Source organism: Canis lupus, chromosome 5 (assembly GCF_011100685.1).
Source record: "Canis lupus familiaris isolate Mischka breed German Shepherd chromosome 5, alternate assembly UU_Cfam_GSD_1.0, whole genome shotgun sequence".
In the NCBI taxonomy this organism is placed as follows: domain Eukaryota; kingdom Metazoa; phylum Chordata; class Mammalia; order Carnivora; family Canidae; genus Canis; species Canis lupus.
Genome location: NC_049226.1, coordinates 77,582,119 through 77,605,802, shown reverse-complemented (window position 1 = coordinate 77,605,802; position 23,684 = coordinate 77,582,119). Strand labels below are relative to the sequence as shown.

Here is a 23,684-nt window from a genome sequence, read left to right as displayed (position 1 = left end):
CCCCATTCCTCCTTGACAGGGCATCTGTGCACAACTGCAGGCATTGATCAGTTTACTTTTGGGATGTGCACCCAGTGAGGTGCTGACTGGGTAGCTGGGTATGAGTCTGGAGTTCAGGGAGACAGACTTTGGGTATACAAGGCACTGTCATGTGAGCATCCCTGGTGATTTTATCTTTATGTTTATTTATATATTACATTGTATATTAGATGTGCTTTATTTACCTTTTCATTCTGTACATCATTATGTAAGCTTGAAGTGATCCATGCCTGTGTTTTCTGCTTCAGTGTATTCACACACCTAGCTCAGTACTTAGTATCTGAACACCTAGTAAACGTGGTTGAATGAATAAACTAATCGAGGAGACCATTGCTTTATACTTGTCCTGTGGGTTGCATGAGATTGAGTGCATGGCCAGATTTTATGTCAATCTGTATGTCAGACATCCCCATTCCTACTGTATGCCTAAAGCTCAAAGAAGGTTTTTCTAAAAATCTCCATAATTTAATACCATTTACTACATGATAATTGAAAGGAAATTTAAGTTCCAAGTGGACTTTACATTTACCAATACTGCCTTGAAGCTAAATGATGGGAAAACTTAAAATAAAAGCCTGTTTTAGATAACAAGTTCCTTTCATAGTAACTTGTGAGCTTCTGGTCTATTCTTGAGAGGACTATTAATACTTTACTTTTATGTCTAGTTTTGTTTGTTGGTGAGAGTTTTTTTTTTTTAACTTTGGTATATCAAGGACAAGAGTTCTATTTTTCTATCTTATGAAATGACACAAACGGTGGCTTGCATTTATGTTGCATTTAAACCCCAGACTGGGGAAGATACATGTCTTAGACCTCAGCATTTTTATATAGAATGGTCAGTGATGGCTTTGCTCAAGAGATGAAGTTTAAACTGAGCTATGTATCAGTTAGTTATTGTATATAACAGACTACCCCCAAGCCCACTGACTTCAAATAATGAACATTATTGCTTACCAGACCCTGGTTCAGCCTGTCTTGACTGGGTCCACTCATGCATTGGGTAGGCAGTTGTGCTCATGCTGGTTGGGCTCTCTCACATATCTGGGGCTGTAGGCTAGTCTGGCATGGTCCTGGCTGGGACATTTGGGCTCCCATCCTTCAGTAAGCTGGATAGTATTTATTTACATGGCAGTGGCAGGGTTCCTTGAGGTCTCAGCTTGGAACTGGCATAGCATAGTTTCTACCACATTCCGTTGGTCAAAGCATGGGATGGAGAAATAGACTCTACTCATGATGGAGACACTGCAAAGTCATATTGCAAAGAGAATAGGCTTAGAGATACCGTAAATTGGAGACCATAAATTTCCATTAATCTAATGGCTTGAAAGATGAATACGGTTTAGGAGGAGGAGGATATAAAGGAACTAGTGTGAACTTCCTCTGATCTGAAGAAGAATGTGCCTTGATTGGCCCCCATCCCAGCTCTCTAGTATCTGGAAAATGAAGCGTAAGCTTCTCCATTGACCTGTATGTTTTAACACTTTAACTGTTCTCTTTCTCTCAGAAAAGAGTATCTCATTGAAAGTATATCTATAATTGTCTTGAGGAGTTTTCATAGAATACATTAAGTTGTTTTGCAAGATAGCTGGCATATGGCCATACTTCTTGCACAGTTATCTTGATCATGTTGGCATCTCCACAAATAATGATTGTACCCTTCTCTTGTAGGATTATGCTCATGTGTTGACCTGTATAACTGAAAGAGAAAAGTTTATTGTGCCTATCAAAGCTAGAGGTGCACGAGCCATCCTAGATTTTCCCGATGAGCTGAATTTTTCCACTTGCCCTGTCAAATACAGCACTCAGAAGATTCTGCTGGTACGAAACATTGGCAACAAAGATGCTGTGTTTCACATCAAAACCCATAGGTATGCATTCCTTCAGTTCTTGTTTTTGATTGATTATAGCTAAATCTAGTCAGCACAAAGTAATTTGCTAGAATAGCAGTCAGAGCGGAACTGCTTTTTACAATCTTCAGTTGCAAGGCTGAGAAACCTCACTGATGTAGGGCAAACTTCCTCTTCAATCCAAGAGGAAGCTAAAATTCAAGGTTACCTTTGAGTAACCTTGGGTTTGGGTATGGGTGGTTTTCTGAAATGCTGACACAAACTTTTCTATTTAGCACAGATTGGCCCATGGAAATCTATTAATAAATATGAGTTTTGACTGAGAATTTTATAACTGGCTATATCAGTTTTCTATTGCTAATGTAACAAATGATCATAAACTTACTGGATTAGAGCAACAGAAATTTATCATCTGATATTTCAGTAGACCAGAAACTTCACTGGGCCAAAATTATTTATTTTATTTTTTTAAAGACTTTTTTTAAAAAAAATTTATGTATTCATAGAGACAGAGAGAGAGAGAGAGAGAGGCAGAGACACAGGCAGAGGGAGAAGCAGGCTCCATGCAGGGAGCCTGGCATGGGACTCGATCCCCGGTCTCCAGGATCATGCCCTGGACTGAAGGTGGTGCTAAACCGCTGAGCCATTGGGCCAAAATTAAAGTGTTGGTGGCTGCCCCATTGGGCCAAAATTAAAGTGCCCCATTGGGCCAAAATTAAAGTATTGGTGGGACTGTATTATTTTCTTGAGGCTTCAGGGGGGAATCCATTTCTTTGCCATTTCCAGCTTCTAGGGCCATCCACATTCCTTGGCTCACATGTCACATTCCTTGGCTGAAAAAATGGGAAAAAGTGTAGTAGTCACTTCATAAGGTTGTGAGGAAAAAATGAATGAATGAATATAATCTGCTGGCACATAGGGGGTACTTGGCTGGCTTAATCGGTAGAGCACATGACCTTTGATTTCGGGGTCCTGTGTTCAAGCCCTATGCTGGTGTAGATTTTACTTTAAAAATAAATAAATAAACAAACTGCTGGTACATAAAAAATGCTATATAACAAGTAGCTTTTGTTGTTGTTGTTATTTGTTTCTTCAGAAGAGCTGCCAGTGTGGTAGGCAGAATGGCTCCCCAAGTATGTCTATGTCCTAGTCCCCAGAACCTGTGAATGTGAAATGCTACATGGCAAAGGGGGATTTGGGCTGCAGATGTAATTAAGGTTACTAATAACCTTAAAATGGGAAAGATTATCCTGGATTATCTGGGTGGGCCCAGTGTAATCACAAAGGTCCTTTAAGCTATGTCTAGGCATGGGTTTTGTCTTTGTTTTTTAAGGATTTTGTTTTGCTTTTGTTTAGTTTTGGTTTTCATTCTACATGAAGTTCCAAGCTTCCTAGACCTTTCATTATTTTTGGAAAATCTCAGCAATTATCTCTTCAAATATTTCTTTTTTTTTTTTTTCTTCAAATATTTCTTTTGTTTCATTGTCTCTTGCTGTTTCTTCTGCATATAGGTAAGTTCTGTCTGTCACAATTAAGACAGTCTGCACCTTTCTCTCTTCCTGGAAGGCAGAGGGATTGTCCATCTTTAGATTTCAGGCTGCTTGTTTGCTCTGCAATATCTGTTTTCTGAATGGTCCAAGAAAGGTTGTGATTTTGTGTTTGCCTGGCTTTTTTTCATTGTTAGGGTGGGCAATCTCTTTCTAGCTTTCTGCATCCCAGGCAGAAGCAAGACCCCTGAACTAATTTAGCTAAATCAACCAGCAAAGGCAAAGTTCTTTTGAAGATCAATGTCTTTTGACCTTGTCCCTAAGTGCTTATATATAGCCTTTGTCATTCTCATGGTGCAATTCACATAGTTTGATTAAAGGAGAAGGAAGCAAGTTAACTGGCTCACCATGACTTAAGAAAAAACAAATCTTTTTTGATTTTAAAAAAGGCCTCCCACAGTCACTTTCCATAATACACATTAAAAACTTCCTGTTATACTCATGTTTTTCTTATGAAAAAGAAAATCTACCTAAGGTGGAAAAACAGGTACAGGCAGGATATCTTCCTGGACTGTGGCTGACTCTTAAAAGCTACATAGAAACGACAATTTATTATATATTACATTCATACAAAAGTGAAACAAAATCATGTCATAGGTTTAATGGTGTGAAGCTGCAGGAAAAGATCTGAAACGTTTCTATCCATGTAACTATGAGTGTGACTCCCTCCTAATATACAAATACTTCCAAGGTAAAACAATGAGCCAACTCAGGACTAGCCAGGAATCATAAAGACATTAGAAACTCTAGTCCAACATTCTCATTTTGCAGATGAAGGAAATAAGGCCTGAGAAGGGAAATGACTTATCCAAGTTCCCTCAGTAAGTAAACAGCAAAACCTGGGTTAGAAGGAACATGGGCCGGTTCTGGGCTTACTTACCCTGGGATCCACTCCTTGCCCTTCCCAGGCTCTATTCAGTACCTTTGGGCAGTCAGCTTTCCTAGGAGTCTCAGTAGGCTGGATTCCAGCTGGTTTTGACCACTGGGGGGCACTAAAAGGAGATTTCAGGGTAGCAAGGAGCCAGGGCGTTTCTCCTCCTCCCTCTCTAACTTCAGCAGAGTCCTCGGCGGTGGCTGCATCTCTTCTAGGGTTCAAATTCCTCTTGGCCTAGCTTGTCATGGTTCCAACTTTTGCCAGGTCCCCAGGGTCTGATAACACTTCCTCCTCGTCTTGTCTCAGCCCAGGGGTGGAGATGGATAACTGCTGTTACTAATCCCTGAGCAACTTCATCATCTTAAGTCATGCTTCTCATCTCTCTCATCTTCTGTGTTATCAATCTCTCAACTGAATTCCCTGTTTGCAAATATTTCTGCTTTCCTGTTTAGATATCTATTCATGATATAGAGTAGTTTTATGTTCTTTCCATAAAATGCATGTTTTTCAACCATGCCATCAATTCTGTGAGCTACCCCCAAATCCTTCCAATAAATCTCTTTTCTGTTTAAGTTAGCCAGAGTTGGTTTCTGTTGTCTGCAACTGAGAAACCTGCTGGCTACAATGAGAAAGGACATGATTGAACTTGTGTCCAAATTGTATTGAATCAGAACCTTGGGGGAGATGCCCTGAAAAATGTCCTTTTCTTAAAAAAAAAAAAAAAATGCACAGTTGATCGTGTTGCCCTCACAGAGGTGAGGACCACTCTTTCAGGTAATATGATTGCCAATAGATACAGTAGAGCAATGGACACACTGTGAGATTTTGGAGTTAAAAAACCCAGGGTCTGCTCTTACTCTCATCACTTTTAGAGTTAACACACAGCATCTCACACGAAATTATTTAAAAAACAGATTGTATTCTTTTCACTGAAATAACGATTGAATTAATAGTTAAGTTTATAAAAGATTAGGTCCATATAAATCATAAAAATTAAAATGTTCCTTATATATGTCTGTTGCCTCCATTAGAATGTGAGTTTCTAAAATGCAAGAGTTGCATCTCTTTTCGTTTCTATTTTCCCAGCATCAAATATAGTGCGTAGAAGAAACAAGTACTCAATAAATGTTTATAGGATGCCTAACCAACAGTATATCACAAAGCAAAGCTACAACTATAAACCTGTACAGTAATTTAAAATAAAAAAATGCTCCAAGTACTATAAAATAGGCATAATGTTTTTTACGCTAATAAAAGGAGTTACAGTGTGCTATAAAATATACAGAGAACATAAACCATTACTCTTCAAGTTTATTACAGATTTGACCTAAAACTCTAGTAGGTACCAGAATAATTTTGACTATTAAAGTAGGATTAATTTTAGAAGGAAGATTAAGAAGCAATCTCAAAAATCCAAAACCCCATGTCAAGAATCAGTTAATAAGAAAGATTGTCTGAAGAAAACATACTAATATTAAATTCCATATTTAATATAACAGAGCCAATATTTGGCCTTCTGCTGAAATACCAATTCATATGGATAGGAGAGTTTCAGTTCTCAAGAGCAGTTTATAGTGGATTGAACAAAAACTCAAAATCTTTCTTGTGACTCATGATTTTTCATGAGCCCAAGTCCCCTTCCTAATCAAGCATTCAATATTAATGAGGAAATTATATAAAAATAAAATATTTTGGTAGACAGAGCCAGTCTTAGACCCTTGAGAAACAATGCCTCTTGGTTAAGAACATTTTCTGATACTTGATATTTTCTGGCCAGTTCAGCCTGTCTGCTTGTAAAATCAAATTATAGACAATGTTTAAGCAGCAGAACTTAACACACTCTATCCAATTAACTTCTGATTTATTGAGAAAGCCTAGGCAGCTCTAAGTAGCAATAGTTGTCTCAGGTGATTTTTCAACTACTGAAGAAATTTAGTGTAACATAAATCCCAATAGGGAGCACAATAGAAAAGTATCTGTTACCTCTGTATAGAATTTGGATTTCTGGAGGTCCTAGAGAAGGGTCTCTTTGTCCATAGCAAATTAGCTTATGTTCTGCTGTGTAACATTATCCAGTTCGTTTCAAAACCATTCTTTCACAACCAAGAAATGCTTGAAAAGAAAATGAAAGCACCATGTAGGAAGAAAAATATCAGGAACTAGGGAGGCAAAAATAGAAGAAAATATTAAAACTTTGTTCCCAAAGTCAGGAAACTTGGGCCCAGATCTCACTTCTTTACATTCTTACTGATGCCATGACAGAGGAAGGAATTATAAGACTGCTTATTTTGGATCACTTACCTTCATCTCAGGAAGCAGAGATTCTTGAGATACTAAAAGTCTGCTCTTTTTCTGTTCCACCAAGATGTTATAAAGATGACTTCATGATTACAGATGTTTTTTATTTCCCTCTGAAAGCTGGTTGTGATTCAATAAAAAACTCCTCTGAGAGGCTTCTGTGAGTAAAGAACTATGCATGGGGTGAGAGACACAAAGATGCATCTCACTAGGTGGCTTCCATGTTCAGGGCTGGTTTGGGCAGGCAGAAAGAACACAGGCTTCCATTCCAGCTCCACCACTACCTAGTTGGGTAACTTTGGGCAAATCACCTGCCCTTTCAGAGCATCTGTTTTCTCATATCTTAAGTGCAAATAACAATACCTCTTTTATGCAGGTTTCTCCCAGGATTAAAAGGATTGGCATAAGTAAGGTGCCCAGTGTAGTGCCCAGTATGGAATCCATGCTTGTGGCAGTTTATTTGCTTTCTCTTTCCTGTCATCTCAAGAGTCTGTAGCTATTGACAGGGGCAGGCATGAAAGCTAACTATAGTCCAAGGTGAACTGAAGTGAGAAGTAAAAAGAAAGCTGTAGCCTCTGAGAGGAAGGAGACTTTATTAACAAGATAGAATCCAGGAAGATTCTAGTTGAGAGGTGGCTTTGAGTCTGGACAGTGATAAGTGACTTTGGAAGAAATACAACTTGTGGAAAATGGTAAGTATTGTGTGGCACTAGTGTTTGGGGAATGTCTGTGTAGGGGGCACAGTGTTTTGGAAGGGAGAGTGGTGTAGTGCTAGACGAGGTTATAGTGAAGCGAGCAGAGTCCTCCACCCTTTCTCTTCCCCAGCCTTACTTGGAATGTAACAGGTATGTGGAACACTTGTACAGATGTATGTGTTTGATGAGAAATGAGAACACAAAATCTAATTGGTAGCAGATGGTGTGGAACCTCAAATGCCTGCAACTTTGAACTTTATTACATAGGATATGAGGACCACTGAAGGTGTCTGAACTAGAGATGGATGTGTTATGACCTGTGTATGTTTTTTTACAGTATCCTTAGAGCAGTGTGAAGGATTGAGAGGAGAATGATAAAAACTGAAACTCATCTTAACACCCAAAATCATCCTCAGGCTTGTCATCCATCTAGAGGCTGCCAGTGATGAGAAACAGAAATGATAATAAACATTAGTTTAGTACTCCCTACGTGCCAGGCATTATTCTAAGCTCTTTACCTGCATCGACTCCTGTAGTTCTCCTTACAACCTTATGGAGTAGGTGCTGTCTTTACCCTCATCTTGCAGACCAGGAGACTGAAGGTTCAATGACTTGTCCCAAAGTCATGGCAGAACTGAGTTTTGAACTTTTTTGGTTGGCTTCAGGCTAGTGATCACTACCCCATAGGCCTCTACAGCAATGCCTGGGGTTCCCTGGAGGATGGGTGCTATAGGTGTGGGAAAAGGACAAAGGAATGGGAAGTGAAAGTGAAGGGAGATCCAAAGAGAGAGCCCCAGAGAAAACAAAGTTTCCCTTGGTAGGAAGCATTGGACATCCTGCAGTGATGATCTCAGGTACCACTAAGTGCTACCCTTGCCATAGCTCTGTACCCTCACGGAAGAAAACTTAGGCTTTCTGACATTCGTTCATTAACTAAGGGACGATTTAAGAGATGAAACTAAAAAATAGTTGTGATAGAAGTAAATAATCAGAAACAGCTTAGCCTGCCAGATACATTGTACAACGCATTACTTTGAAAAACTAGCAATTAAGAAAAGTGAAATGGACCATGAAAATAATTAAATGGGCTGGGTTTTCTATTTAGAAGGAAGAACTCCATAAGTTATTTAAGATACCTCATGATCAGATCCAGCTTCTCACTTACCACTTCCTTCCAGGGAAACTAAATGAAATGATTTCCTGTTTCCAAACTACCCTATCACTCCATCATGTCTACATGTCCAAATTCTATTTTCAAGGCACAAAACTTGTTTCCAGCTTGCCTTCCTAAATGCTCTCCACTCTTCTGCAGCTTGCTATCACTCAGGAGGCTGACCTATATGGCATAGGTCAATAGGTTCCCATGCCTTTGGCTTCTGGGTGGGTTCAGCCTGTGGGAGTCCCAGCAGGTGATCAGATATGGAGAATATGATGTCAGGGTGCTTTTCCCCTTAGTGTCTTCCCTGTGAGGCCATTGGAGCTGACTCTCTCTCCTGACTAAAGCTCCTTGCTCCTCGTAAAGCAGCATTCTCATAGGACTCTTGTGAAGTTCAAAGCAACTCCTCCTTGTCTCTTTGGGCCTAGAGGTTGTAATGGCTTTGCTGTCTATAACCCTGGGGGACTGTATCATTTGTAGTTCCCCTTCCCCTTTTTTAAAGTAAAGCCTTACTCATTTTTTCTCCTTTCCCCTTTATTCCCTTTCACTATTTTTTATATTCACCCAAAATGAGTGGGAAATATCAGAAAGGGAGACAGAACATGAGAGACTCCTAACTCTGGGAAACGAACAAGGGGTGGTGGAAAGGGAGGTGGGCGGGGGGTGGGGGTGACTGGGTGACGGGCACTGAGGGGGGCACTTGATGGGATTAGCACTGGGTGTTATGCTATATGTTGGTAAATTGAACTCCAATTTAAAAAATATGTAAAAAAATTTAAATATTTAAGACATTATTAAAATTATTATATTTGAGCAAAAAAATAAAAAATAAAAATAAAGTAGAGCCTTAGTTAAACTGCTCTCAAATTGTCCTATGTGATTGTGTGATATTTTGGGACTCTGATAGATATTTCCATTATGAAAACTTTTCTTCTCTGAACTGTCACAAAACTTGATTTTTATCCCTTCCAAGGTACTTTTCTTCTGCTAATTACAGTATTTGCATACATGTTCTAAGTCTGACTACTGGAATCACTCAACAAATGTTAAAAGAATGGCTGAATGGCAAGGACACAAACAAGACTACTACCATACCATTTAAGTTTCTCTTACACTTGCTGCTCTAGAACTTCTATTTTAGCATTAAAAGCAAAGTTCTTTCACTTTGGGGGGAAATGTACACTTTACTTCTGCGTCACTGAATTGTGGTGTGGGATCTGAGCTGTCTGCAGAACTAGAACTCCTGTACCCTCTCTTTCTTCCCTGGCCACCAATGTGCTCTGATAGTGTGTCTCCCTGTGTACTGCAGGCCTTTCTCTGTAGAGCCATCTGTTGGAACTCTTAATGTGGGAGAGTCCATGCAACTAGAAGTGGAGTTTGAGCCACGGACTGTGGGCAGTCACAGCAAAAGACTTTTTGTGCATTACGACACAGGTATGCGTTATTCTTTGTTAAGAGTCCTACATGTCAAGAAAGGTCAGATGGGGAATAGGGTGAAGCAAAAGAGGAAATGGTTGTTTTGGCTGCATTTGAGTAAGCTAAGATCCACAAGGCAAAGAACCAAAGAATGGATGTCTCCAACAAAAGTAATGTTCAGCCAGATATAAATCCCACCTGACTGGTTTCTCCACTACTTGAAAGCAGGAGCAATAACAACTGTCAGGAAGGAAACATCCCCCTGAATTCACACCAGTAGCTTAACATTATTTATATGTAAATGGAACTTGAAGGTAACTTAATACACCATGGGTTTTCCATTTGATTTATTACTGAATTTGTCTAACATTTAAAAAATGAAAAAAAAAAATGTAAACCCCAGTTCGGAACATTCTCATATGTGCCAACCAGTCTATGTAAGATCCAGTTGCCTTAATCCTTAGAATATGCAAATGTCTTACTTAATATCTGACTTAAATGTAGTTCTGTGTCTATTGCCACCAGCATTTTCTTGAAGGCCACAGTCTGCATAATCATGAAAATTATACATTGTTTTTGCTAATACTTAATTTATAGTTGTGTAGGCTGCATGTACATTATGCAAGTCTCCAAAGCTGGTTTTTAAATGAATATTTTAATACTGCCATTTATTATTTCATGATTTTTCTCATTTCTCTCTCATTTCTTTTTTACTCATTCGTGTTTACTGACCCAGATTGTCTGCATCAGAAGGGCACTGTAGGCAGAAAACACAAGTACACAGCCAAGGAAAAAGCAACAAATGCCATCTCCGTCACAGTTCAGAGTTGCTGGCATTGTGGATACCAATCTGAGCAGGACAGTTCAAGTCCTTGCCTAAGGACCTGTGGTTAAGTCCCAGTTCCACATTGCCTGGCGGAATGATATCCAGTTGTACTATCTATGTACCTAATCTTTTACTGTAGGTCAGAATTTATTGGCTGCCAGCAAGACAAACTGAACCTGAACTAGCTTAAGCAAAAAGGGTTAAGTTTTGACCCATGTAACCCAAAAGAGGAAAGTAAAAAGCATAGCTTATAACACATCAGGAAGGTGAATTTTTCCAAAGTAGTTGTGCCATTTTACACTCCCACCAACAAAGCGTGAGACTTCCAGTTGCTTCACATCCTTGCCAATAAATGCAATGTTGTCTTTCTTTTCCTGCTACCACATAGTATTGTCTTTTCATTTTAGACATACTAGTAGTGTAAAGCTGTATCTTCTGGTGGTTTTAACTTTCATCTAATGATTAATGTTGTTGAGCACCTTTTCCTGTGCTTACAGCCATTCATATATCTTTTTTAATGAAGTGTCTGTTCAAGTCTTTTGCTCATTTTTTATTGAGTTGTTTTTTTTCTTTTATTAATTTGTAAGAGTACTTTATAACTTGATATTGTGAATACTAATCACTTGTCAGATAAATGTATTGTTAATATGTTCTTCTAGTCTGTAGTTTGCCTTCTCATATTTCTTGATCAGCAGAACTTCTAAATTTTGATAAAGCTGACATTATCAGTGTTTTCCTTTAAGATTAATGCTTTTTGCTTTCTTGCTAGGAAATCATTACCTTCTTGAGGATCACAAACATGGTCTATGTTTACTCTAAGAAGGGTAATAGTTGTAGTTCCTTTGTTTATATTGATGATTGATCTTTGATTTCATATTTGTATATGTGTGAGGTAGGGACTGTATTTATTTATTTATTTATTTATTTATTTATTTATTTATTTATTTAAGATTTTATTTATTTATTCATGAGAGACACAGAGAGAGGCAGAGACACAGGCAGAGGGAGAAGCAGGCTCCATGCAGGGAGCCTGATATGGGACTCGATCCCGGGACTCCAGGATCATGCCCTGGGCCAAAGGCAGGCACTAAACGGCTGAGCCACCAGGGATCCCGGGACTGTGTTTAATTTTTTCTCCCCATATGGATTATTGGCTCTTCTTCCTTCTATTATCTTGTTTTGGAATTCCAATCAGTTACTCTGTTACTCTGTTTCATAGTCTATTATTACTCTATTATTTATTCCTTTTTAAATAATAGATTAACATTAAAAATTATTTATTTGAAAGAGAGAGATAATGAGAATGCAAGTGGGGGGTAGGGAGGAGCAAAGGAGGGAATCTCAAGCAGACTCCACACTAAGTGTGGAGCCCAATGTGGACCTTGATTCCAGGACCCTGAGATCATGACCTGAGCTGAACCCAAGAGTCAGACACTTAACTGAGTATACCACCCAGGTGCCCCAATTATTTTCCTTTTAACCTCTATTTTATTTTTCCATTTCTTTGTCTTTGTCAAACTTCTCTGAATACTTTTCTCCTCTATTCAATAATTCCCTCTTCCATGAAGTCTCATCTCTTGAGTTTTATTTTTCTATTATAGGTATTTTCATTTCTGTAATTTTATTTGGTTCTTAATTCAATCTGTTCTTAAATCTGATTGCTCTCTGCTCTTTTATTTTTCAAGTTTCCCTTTTATTTCTTAAATATATTAAACATTGTTATTTTCATTCTATTTCTGAGCATTTAGATATATATTAAATCTGCTTTTTTATTTACTTTGCTGTTTATTATTTCTGATGGTTTTCAACCACAATATCTGTAGAGGAGGAATAATATATTTTTCCTCCACTCTTCTAGGCTTTTGGTGGGGGCCACTGTAGTAAAAGACAGATTAAGAAGAGAAAAACATACAAAAATGATTTATTGTAAGTTCTCCTTTGATGCAGGCAAGCCAAATCTGAAGACTCAAAGGGGTCCCGCAGGAGTAGCCAAGGGAGTCCTTGGCTTCACATAGGTTGGAAATCAAATATGAGCCTGCAGGAAGTGAGAGCAGAGTTTATTGAAGATACGGAGAGAACAGATACAGGTGGAGCTTCTGGGAGACTCAGAAAGGAAAAGAGGGAGTCTTGTCTTTGTTTGGGGCCTGGTATACATGTCCCTTCAGACACCCAGGAATTCATCTGAACAATGGCCAAGGCCCAAGTATTATTCCTTGGAGCCAGGGGCCTTGGCATTGACATGTCTAGAGCCTTGGTCTGGAATGAGCATATGATGGCTTCCTCAGGTCACTGTTACCTGGTTCTTCCTTAGATGTTATGTATTCTAGAGAAATCATTAACTCCTTGTCCCTTACAAGGTGGACATTCTGAGGCATGTGTGAAGTAGGGTGCAGGTCCTGGCAAGAATAGAAAGTGGGATAAGGAGCAAAAGCAGATTTTTATGAAGTCCTGTCCTTTCCCTTCTGTAAGCATGGGAGCTTTCAAAAGGAAATGAAGACCTGGAGGAGTGATTAAATCTGAATTGTTTTTGCTCAGTTTGATGAAGAGTAGAGAGTTGTGGGAAAATGTGTTAGGACCAAAAAGGGTGTGAGCTAAGTGTAGTAAACTTGGGAAAACAGAAAGTCCTGTTCATTCAGATTCTTCTCAGTGTCCCTCTGTCTTTGAAGACAAGGGTGCTCCTTCCATCTAATTATAGCTGGAACTTTTTAAATGAAGGTTTTATAGTGCTTTGGTAGAAGGTAAGAAAATCCTTTCTTACTGTTTCTCAGATTCCTTCAACTTGAAATATTCAATATGCCAAGGTGTGCCATATTTTGGGAGAGTGTGTCCTGAACCTCATCATATTTTATGCTCTTTCATGTTTTGTAACTTTTGGACTTAGCATCACTTTTACTGTAGGCCCTAGACTTCATCTCCTGTCATTTGTATACAATTCAGTAATTAAAGCAGAAGTTCAAGTGTTAACAAAAGCCATTAGGACAAAGGACAGTCTTGGTACTATAATAATTTCTGCAATTCTTAACTTCACTTTGATATTCTTATTTTTTGATAGAGTTGGGCAGGCCCTAGACTTCATCTCCTGTCAATTGTATACAATTCAGTAATTAAAGCAGAAGTTCAAGTGTTAACAAAAGCCATTAGGACAAAGGACAGTCTTGGTACTATAATAATTTCTGCAATTCTTAACTTCACTTTGATATTCTTATTTTTTGATAGAGTTAGTGATGAATTTTAAAGTAGTTTAAAAATATTTTATCAGCTATTTTAGTTATTTTAATCTTCAGTTTAATTTGCTGCTTAAAACTGACTCAAATTTATATCTTTTTTCATGTCATTCAGCATTATTTAGAGTAATTCATCCTTTCCTACTATTTTAGAATCCTGTGTAGCAGAGTATAAACACAGTTTATCCCTCCATGTACTTAGGTTTTCTCTAGTTTCTCTCAGCAGTAATTGTCTGGGTAGACGTCTTAAACACTGTAGTTAGATTTATTCCTTTATATTCATTATTTTTTATGTTTATTAGCTATATATTTATTCTGTAACTTTTAATTACTTTTTTATTGAGTTATAGATACAATGAAATGCACAGATCTTCAATTACAGTTTGATGAGTTTTGTCAAGATCTGTGGAACGACCACTCCATGTAGGATAGAGAACATCCACAGCTTTAGAGTGTCCCCTCATGACCTTTCCAGTTATCCTTCCATCCCCATCCTAGACATTCTAAATTCTATCATTCTATATTAGTGCTGCTTGTTCTTGGACTTCAAATAAATGTGCTCATACAGTACACACTATTTTGTGTCTGGTTTCTTTCACTCAACATCATGTTTTGGAGATGTATTCATGTTCTGTGTATCAAATTCCCTTTTTTACTCCTGAGCAGTATTCCAGTGTATGATTATACATGGTTCATTCATTCTCCTGTTAATGTAACTTTATTTATTTTTTAAATAAATTTATTTTTTATTGGTGTTCAATTTACCAACATACAGAATAACACCCAGTGCTCATCCCATCAAGTACCCCCCTTAGTGCCCATCACCCACTCACCCCCACCCCCCGCCCTCCTCCCCTTCCACCACCCCTAGTTCGTTTTCCAGAGTTAGGAGTCTTTATGTTCTGTCTCCCTTTCTGATATTTCCCACACATTTCTTCTCCTTTCCCTTATATTCCCTTTCACTATTATTTATATTCCCCAAATGAATGAGAACATATAATGTTTGTCCTTCTCCGACTGACTTACTTCACTCAGCATAATACCCTCCAGTTCCATCCACGTTGAAGCAAATGATGGGTATTTGTCGTTTCTAATGGCTGAGTAATATTCCATTGCATACATAGACCACATCTTCTTTATCCACTCATCTTTCGATGGACACCGAGGCTCCTTCCACAGTTTGGCTATTGTGGACATTGCTGCTAGAAACATCGGGGTGCAGGTGTCCTGGCGTTTCATTGTTTGAAGTTTGGGACTATTATGAATAAAGCTTGAATAACCATCTTGTACAAGTTGTGTGTATGTGTGAATATGTTTTTATTTCTCTCAGATAAGTGTTTAGGAGTAAGATTCTGGGTCATCGAGAAGGTATATGCTTAACTTTCTGAGAAATTTTGAAATAGTTTTCTGAAATAGTTAAAGCATTTTACATACCGCCACCTCCTCCTACAGCGGTGGATGATCCACATCCTCATCAACTCAGGGTCATTGTCAGTTTTCTAATTTTAGTCATCATACTGGTTATAAAGTTATTAGCCAAATATCAACAAAAGCCTATATATTTTGTTTTTAATTGGCATTTCTCTAATGACTAATAATGTTGAGTATCTTTTCATGTGCTCTAGACCATTTTTATGTCTTCTACTCTTGTGTGTATTCAGATTTTTTTTGCCTATTCTTTAGGGGATTGTTTGTTCTTTTGTTATTGACTCATAGTTTTTTATATATTCTCAATACAAGTCTTTCAGAAATAATCATTAAAAATATCTTCTTACACTGGATTGTCTTTCTAATTTTTTTACTAGTACCTTTTTATTAGCAAAATAATTTAATTTTGATGAAGTACAGTTTATCATTTCCTTTATAACCAGTGTGGTATTTTTCTTTTAACTTTATTTTCTAAATTTTGGGGTGTATATTAAAAAGAAGTTGAATTTTGTACATTGCTTTTATATCTTCAACTTTGACAACTTAACTTTTTGACTCCTAGTTTATCTGTAAATGATTTTGGATTTTATATATATACAGTCAGGTCATCTGTAAATAATGGAAGTTTTATTCCTTTTCAAACCTTAAGCGTTTTATTTCTTATTGTTTCTTGCACAGCTAGGCCTTTAGGACATCATTCAATGGAAATGATGATGGCAAGCATCCTTCTCTGTTTTTAGTCTCAGAGGGGAAGTTCTCAGTGTTTCACGATTTAGTATAATTTTTTATTTTATTTATTTATTTATTTATTATTTTTAAAGATTTTATTTTTATTTATTCATGAGAGACACACAGAGAGAGGCAGAGACATAGGCAGAGGGAGAAGCAGGCTCCCTTCAGGGAGCCTGATGTAGGACTCAGTCCCTGGACCCCAGAATCACACACTTAGCATAATGTTTTTAATGGACACTATCTATTGAATTAAGAAAATTCCCTTCTATCTCTAGGTTTCTAAGACCTTTAATTATGAATGAGTGTTGGCTTCTATCCATTACTTCTGCATTTGTTGAGATGATCATACATTATTTCACCTATTCATGTAATGGCTTTGTCTTTCATCTGAGAAAACAAATTGGTCTCATAAAACAAGTTGGGAATTATTCTACTTTTTAATTCTCTGGAAGGGTTGTCATTTCTAATATGCATGTTATTTCTTCTTTAAGTGCTTGAAAAGTTCACTTTTTAAGCTATCTGGGCCTGAGCCTTTTTGGAGGTTTTTAGTTATTCAGTTTATTTAGTATATTTAGTTCTACTGAGGTGTTTCTATTTTTTTCTTATGTAATTTTTGGTAAACTTTCAAGGAATTTTTCAATTTAATCTAAAATTTTAAATTTATTGGCATAAAATTGTCATAATAACCCCAAACTTTGTAATGTCTGTAGCATCTATAGTGAATTTTTTCTTTCATTATTGATAACTTGTGTCTTCCTTCCTTCCTTGAATTTCAACAAAAGCCTTTGTGTTGTTAGTGTTGATAGTGGATGAAAGTGAAAAATATGAGTGTTAATAAATTTGGTCAATGATTTCTTTCATCTGGATCTCTATATCTTTGTGAAGTATCATTTTCATTTATGTCAGCCCCTAAAATTAAGTCTTGGAAAAAAATGTGGCCTTAGAATTATATTTGGATTACTTTATCAAAAGGTGTTTTAAATCAGGAGTTAAAAAAAAATGAAACATAGTTGATCCTTTTTTTGGTAAACATTAATTATTGATAAACATTCCAAAATATCTTTAAAATATTCATTTTTAGTTCATTCTTTTAAATATTTTGGGTCATATTTTTAATATATTTGACATAAGAGTAGTATATAGTATGATTTATAAATGAACAAGCACACAGGGTGATGGTATAATATTAAAAATATTATTTGTTTGGGTTTTAAGGCCAACATCTTAGAGTGCTCATAGATCAGTAGAATCAAAGCTTGACAGAAGACTTAACTAATAACCAAATCTAGTCCTTAGATTTTACAGATGAAAAACTGAAGCTGTAAGAAATTAAGTGTCTTGCCCAAGGTTGCTCAAGTAGCACAAGCATAATTATAACCCAGGCTCAGACTCTAATCTCCCGTGCAGTGCTTTTTCCATCAGAGTGGATCATCTCCCTAGTCTCTCATATTATTACCTAAACATTTTTACGTTGATTAACGAAGTAAATGCAGCTGCTTTCTCCCAATGGCCTTCAATCTAGATTTTAACTTTTCGCTAAGTATTTGAATTGATACCCGTACTTACATTTATAGTCCTGTGCTAAAGGAAACAAATAATTGTGTATTAAAATTTAATCCCCATGGCAAAGTCGATTTCCACACTTTGAGATTCTAGTGTCAACTTTGGTTCACAAAGTCATTTTCTAAAGATGCAGATAGAGGTAAACTATCTTGTAGCATTCTTCTTTACATGAAATGAACTGCTGATAAGAATATGCTTTCATCTGTATTGTGGGTTATCAATGACCGGAACCTATAACCTTTCATTAGTGAAAAACAGTAATGACTGTTTAAACACAATTAATCATGGAGCTTTTCCAAACAGCCATGATCATTGCTTTCTCATTTCACTAAATAAGGATCTGATTGAACTTTCTGCAGCTGTTTGAAGTATGAATTGATTTGAGGAGGGAAAGTTAGCATGTTTTTTTTTCACATGTCCTCAAACAATGTTCCAGAAGGAGGAGCATTGATAATCCTCAGTGGGAAGTACTCAATCACAATTCTAACAGTTGTATTTATGCCCTTCAGTAGCTGGTTCTCCATTGGTTATAAATCCTTAATAAATGCAGCAAAGAGATTTTTCTTTTTCATCAACCAGGGTTTGAACCAGTGTTCTAGTAATTAAGGAACTTGAGTGTAAATTTCACCAATATCTAATATTTTACTCATCAACGTTTACTTGAACCAAAACTCTTCCCTCCTTTCTCCTAAGGATGCCTTTCTGAGGTGAAACTAAGTTTGTTTAGGGAATTGATTCTACCCCAGAAATAATTTAGTTACCTTTTTATTATAGTCCAAAACAGAAGGACTAAAGTAACTTGATTCCTTTTACAAACTAATTCCTCCAAAAAAGATTAGGAACACAATTACTCAAGACTACTTTCTTAACAACAAAATAAAACAAAAATAGAAACAAAACAAATGAGTTAAATAATTCTATCATTTCAATAAAACTGAGGTGTGAAAATATTATTTGACTGTTAAAAGACAAATAAATGGTTAATTGCTTATGTTTTACACTTTTCAACTGAGTATTGAGAAACTATATAATCTAAGGGTTCAAGGAGATATTAGTATTTAGAATAGACTTTAAGAAAAAAGACATTCTTATTAAACCTTTGGTTACTTAAATGAACCCTAGAAGTAGGAACATAGAAGTGTTCTTTATTCAATGGCTGGTGAGGTTGCTGTCACCTTAGAGGTGACATTAACCACTGGCATAATCAGGAAATAGAGCTGATGCACTTACTCAGCATTTTTTAAGTATTATGTCTCTTACTGAAAAGGAGATATTTCAATTCAGGAGTCAGAAGTTGGCAAATAGGTTCTTTTCCCACAAAGGCACGATGATGAATTATTATTAAAGATACAAGTAATCATAATATTAGTATTTCACAGGACAGCTTTATAGTCATTTATATATTGTACTCTAATAAACCATAGAGAAGTTCTTTTTTTTCTACTAAAGGCCAATAAAGGAATACCAAAATAGAACATAGTAAGTAATTGAGTTCAATATGTTACTTTATAGTTGAAACTACTAAATAATATGTATCTGGATATACCTGTGCAGACTCATCTGCATAAGCTTTGTTTCAATTGTGTGATTGTTATAATTAATTATAAGTGTGTGCTGTTTTAATTGGAAAACCTAGCAAAACATAGTTATGGTAAAAGAGTAAATGTTTTCACGAGGTTTCAGAGGCAATGGAAACATTCCTTGACCAAATTTTCTTTTCTTCATTTCTTATTCCATAGCTTAGAGTAGGGAATAGCAGAAGCTTGGACAAACGGACGGTCAGGGATTGTTTAGGAGAGTGGAATGAGCTTTCTTTAAATTACATAGCAAGTGAAGACTCAAGTCATTAGGTGTTTGTATTTAAAGGAACATTAGAGGACATCTCCTAACTCCATTTATTTTATTTTATTTTTAGAAACTTTTGATGTATAGTTGACACACCATGTTGTATCAGTTTCAGGTATACAACATAGTGATTGGGCATTTATATACATCACAAAATGTGCACCACTGATAAGTATAGTTGCCATCTGTCACCATACAAAATCATTACAGTATCATTGACTATATTCCCTATGCTGTACTTTTCATTCCTGTGACTTATTTTAAAACTGAGTTTGTACCTCTTAATACCCTTCACTTACTTCACTCCCCCTCCCTTGCAACTACCAGATTGTTCTCTGTGTTTATGTAACTCCTTTAATTTTAGAGATAAGTAAGCTGTAGCCCAGAGGAATTGAATGACTGTACCCCTAAGTAAAGCTGGAACTTGAACCCAGGTCTTGGATGTCCTCTGAGGCCAGCATACATTCTGTAATCCTACACTGTTTTTCATGTAGAGGAAGAATACTGACTGTGACATTGCCACTCATGTGCTGGGTAAGCTCAGTTAAGTCTTGTAGGTTACTTCTTGAACCCTTCAAAGAAAGAGCACTTCTGAAGAAGTTTGATTCAGCAATTCACTTGCATGGTGAATTTGAGCCTATAGTGAATAAGAGATGAGAAATACTCTTTCCATCAATTTGCTAGTTCGTAGAGAATCTGTGGCTCCACTCATATATTTTATTTATTGCCCTCTCTTGTCTGAAAGTGCTGAAACCACAGTATGAAGTGTATTGTGTATATGGGTAGCTTCATATTTTTTTTGTAAACTCAGTTTTGTCCATATACATTTTTGCTTGACTGATAGTAGCAAAACTAGCAAGAGGTAATGATACTTCCACAAAACATATTTTTACTAGGACATAATAAATGACGATGGCTAACCTCATCTACAATGATTGCAACATTCAACCCCAGAAACCAAATAGGAAGCCGAGTGAGAACAGGCACTCCAATGAGACACAAAAATACCAATGCTGGGGAACAGTAACTTTGTTCATTCTGACAGGTATAACATCCCTTCATCCTACCAGTTTTCTAAGTAGCTAGGGTTTGGGAACACTTTTTAGGGCTATCTTCAGGAAAGTGGGTGTACAAAGCAAGTCAAGTCCCTAAAGCTATGGAGACAAGAGTTATTGCTTCCTGTACTGCGTAGATCTGATGATTTTTGGAAGATGGATTGAAAAAAATCAATATTAGATGGTTTTTAAAAAGAGTATAATGGCTTTTGCTATATTTCTGGAAGGAACAGTTTTGCAGTGAGCAACTAAAATTGATGACATTAGTCCCTCTGACCCTGAGATTTGTATGAAATAATTAAGCCCTTGGATATCTTTTTCCTTGATTAGACTTTTAAGTGATGAAATACTTCAAATAACCACTACACAAATAATATAATCAACAACCATCATATTTAACACATCTCAACATTTTACTATACACATTTTTTTCAGATGTTTTATTTTATGGATATCTAAACTGGTTACAGATTTGAAGTCATCTCATTACTTTATCCTGTTCTAATTCCCTTGGCTTGGTCCTCAGAGGAGCTGTATAGGGTACATTTTTATGCTATTTTTATATATTTATCCATAAATAACATGTTATTGCTTCAAGTAGTTTTTTTAAAGATTTTATTTATTTGAGAGAGAGAGAGAGCGTGTGATGAGAGTAGCAGAGAGGGAGGGAGTGGGACAAGTCGACTCTACACTGAGCACAGAGCCTTACATGGGATTTAATCTCATGACACTGAAATTGTGACCTGAGCCAAAACCAAGAGTTAGCTGCTTAACTGACTGAGCCACTTAGGCACTCTTCTCAAGTAGTTTTAAACTTCACATAAATGATATTACAGTATTTACTGTTTCTCTTTTTTTTTTTAATTTATTTTTGTTTATTTATGATAGTCATACAGAGAGAGAGAGAGGCAGAGACACAGGCAGAGGGAGAAGCAGGCTCCATGCACCGGGAGCCCGACGTGGGATTCGATCCCGGGTCTCCAGGATCGCGCCCTGGGCCAAAGGCAGGCGCCAAACCGCTGCGCCACCCAGGGATCCCTATTTACTGTTTCTCAACTTGATATTTTCATTTAACATTATGTTTTAAAGATCTAAACACATAGATCCATACAGCTCTGATTCATTTTAACTAATGTAGTGCACTCCAGCATGTGAACATGCTACAATCTATCTATTCTCCTATCCAATATTAGGATGTTTTCCCTAGTTCTCTGCTATTACAAACAATGCCACAATGAGTATCTCTGTATATGTCTTGTGCAGCTGTATGAGATTTTCTTTAAGAAGTGCAACAGCAGAGTTATAGGACAAGTGTATCTTGAGCTTTATTGGAAACTAAATTGGTTAGTCAAGTGGTTGCACCAATTTGTAGCCTCATCAGCAGTATATGGAAATTCTTGTTTTTCTACATCCTTAATATAGTGCCAAAACAGTATTGCCAAACTATTTGATTTTTCTTAATCTGATGGTTATGAAATGGTATTTTATTTTATATTTCTCTCATTACTAGTGCTATCTGGCAGCTTTACATATTTCCTGAAGACCCTATCATCCTTCTTTATATTAAAGTTTTGGATAAGTGAGGTGCCTGGGTGGCTTAGTTGGTTGTCTGCCTTCCTTCTGCTCAGGTCATGAGCCCAGGGTGCTGGGATTGAGCTCCACATCAGGCTCCCTACTTAGCTGGGATTCTGCTTCTCCCATTCCCACTCTTGCTGCTTGTGCTCTCTCACTCTCTGTCAAATAAATAAATAAAATCTATAAAAAATGAATAGAAAATTAAATGCACTGGTTGGAAACCCACTTAAAAAATTTTTTGGATGAGTAACATATTCATGTGTTCAAAAATTAAAGCAATATATTAAAAGTGTACATTGAGAGGTGTCATTTCTACTTTACCTCATTTACCACCCTCCCCCGGCTCTTATTTTATTCCAGTGTTTTTATGTACATAGATGCAAACATGAATGCATATTTTTATTTTCCTTCCCTATATAAAAATAGCATACTATATGAATAGTTCTAAACCTTACTTTTTCCACTTAATCATATATCCTGGAGATCTTTCCATATCACTCTGTACTTTTATACCTGCATGGCATTCCACTTTTAGGTGTAGCACAAATTATTTAGGTATTTGGTGGCTGTTTCTACTCTGTAGTTATTAAGGACAATGCTGTAATGAATACTCTTGATCTTGTTCTAACTCATCTATAGGATATTTTCCTGGAAGTAGGCCAGAGGGTAAGTTGTTTTGTAAGCTTGATAGATATTTATTTTGTTTTATTTTTATTTTTTGATGTATATTTTAATCTGTGTCACCAAATTCACTCCATTGAGTGAGGAAGAATGGTACCATTTTGTATTCCCATGGCAATGTATAAGAGTGCCTTCTCCCTACAGTCTTGACAACAGATTATATTCTCAAACTTTTGTTCTACCCAATGTGTTGGGGGAAAGTGGTATCACTTACTAGGAGTTCTCAAAAGTTCTCAAACTTTTGTTCTACCCAATATGTTTGGGGAAAGTGGTATCACTTACTAGGAGTGAAGTTGAGCATCTTTTGATACATATGGGGGACCTGTATATTTCTTTTTTTGCAACTCTATCCCAATCTTGTACTGGATTGTCTTATTGATTTCTAAGACTTATTTACATGTTTGGGGATTGAGTTGCAAATATTTTAACCACTTGTTCTTTTGTTTTTATTTAAATTTTTGTACCTCCAATATTTCTTTTTCCTTTTATTTACAGTAGGTTCCCCCAGTGTGGAGCCCAATGTGGGGTCTGAACTCACAACCCTGAGATCAAGACCTGAGCTGAGATCAAGAGTTTGGACATTAGCCAACTGAGCCACTCAGGCACCCCAAAATTTCTTTTTTCATTTTTATGTAATCAAAATTCTTAATACTTTTTAGAGGAATCTGGATATTGGGACATAGTTAGAAAACTTTCCCCTCAAAAGTTACAAGGAAATTTTCTTATGTGTTGTTCTACTTTTGTGGTTTAATATTGAACACTTAAATATTTTATTCATTTGCTACTTATTTTATTGTTACTATCACCATGGTTCTCAAGTGACTTTAAGATGTTTGTCCAGATTTTAAGGTTATTTTAGCAGGAAAGTCTATTAACATAACCT

General features: G+C 36.7%; 1 protein-coding gene and 1 long non-coding RNA gene across 6 annotated transcripts in view; one reads left to right on the top strand and one right to left on the bottom strand.

Annotated features, from left to right (window-relative positions):
* HYDIN (HYDIN axonemal central pair apparatus protein) overlaps positions 1–23,684 on the top strand; it is a 389,826-nt gene that overhangs the window by 100,399 nt on the left and 265,743 nt on the right. For all 5 annotated transcript variants that reach the window (XM_038538390.1, XM_038538392.1, XM_038538391.1 and 2 more), the window contains 2 exons: positions 1,708–1,907; positions 9,766–9,890. In XM_038538390.1, the coding sequence (XP_038394318.1) occupies positions 1,708–1,907; positions 9,766–9,890 (325 nt within the window). The remainder of the gene's footprint in view (positions 1–1,707; positions 1,908–9,765; positions 9,891–23,684) is intronic.
* Positions 2,422–6,699, bottom strand: LOC119871957. The gene is made up of 3 exons (XR_005360111.1): positions 6,609–6,699; positions 4,314–4,425; positions 2,422–2,719 (listed from the first exon to the last, which is right to left on the bottom strand). It is a non-coding gene; the product is annotated as an uncharacterized LOC119871957 (long non-coding RNA).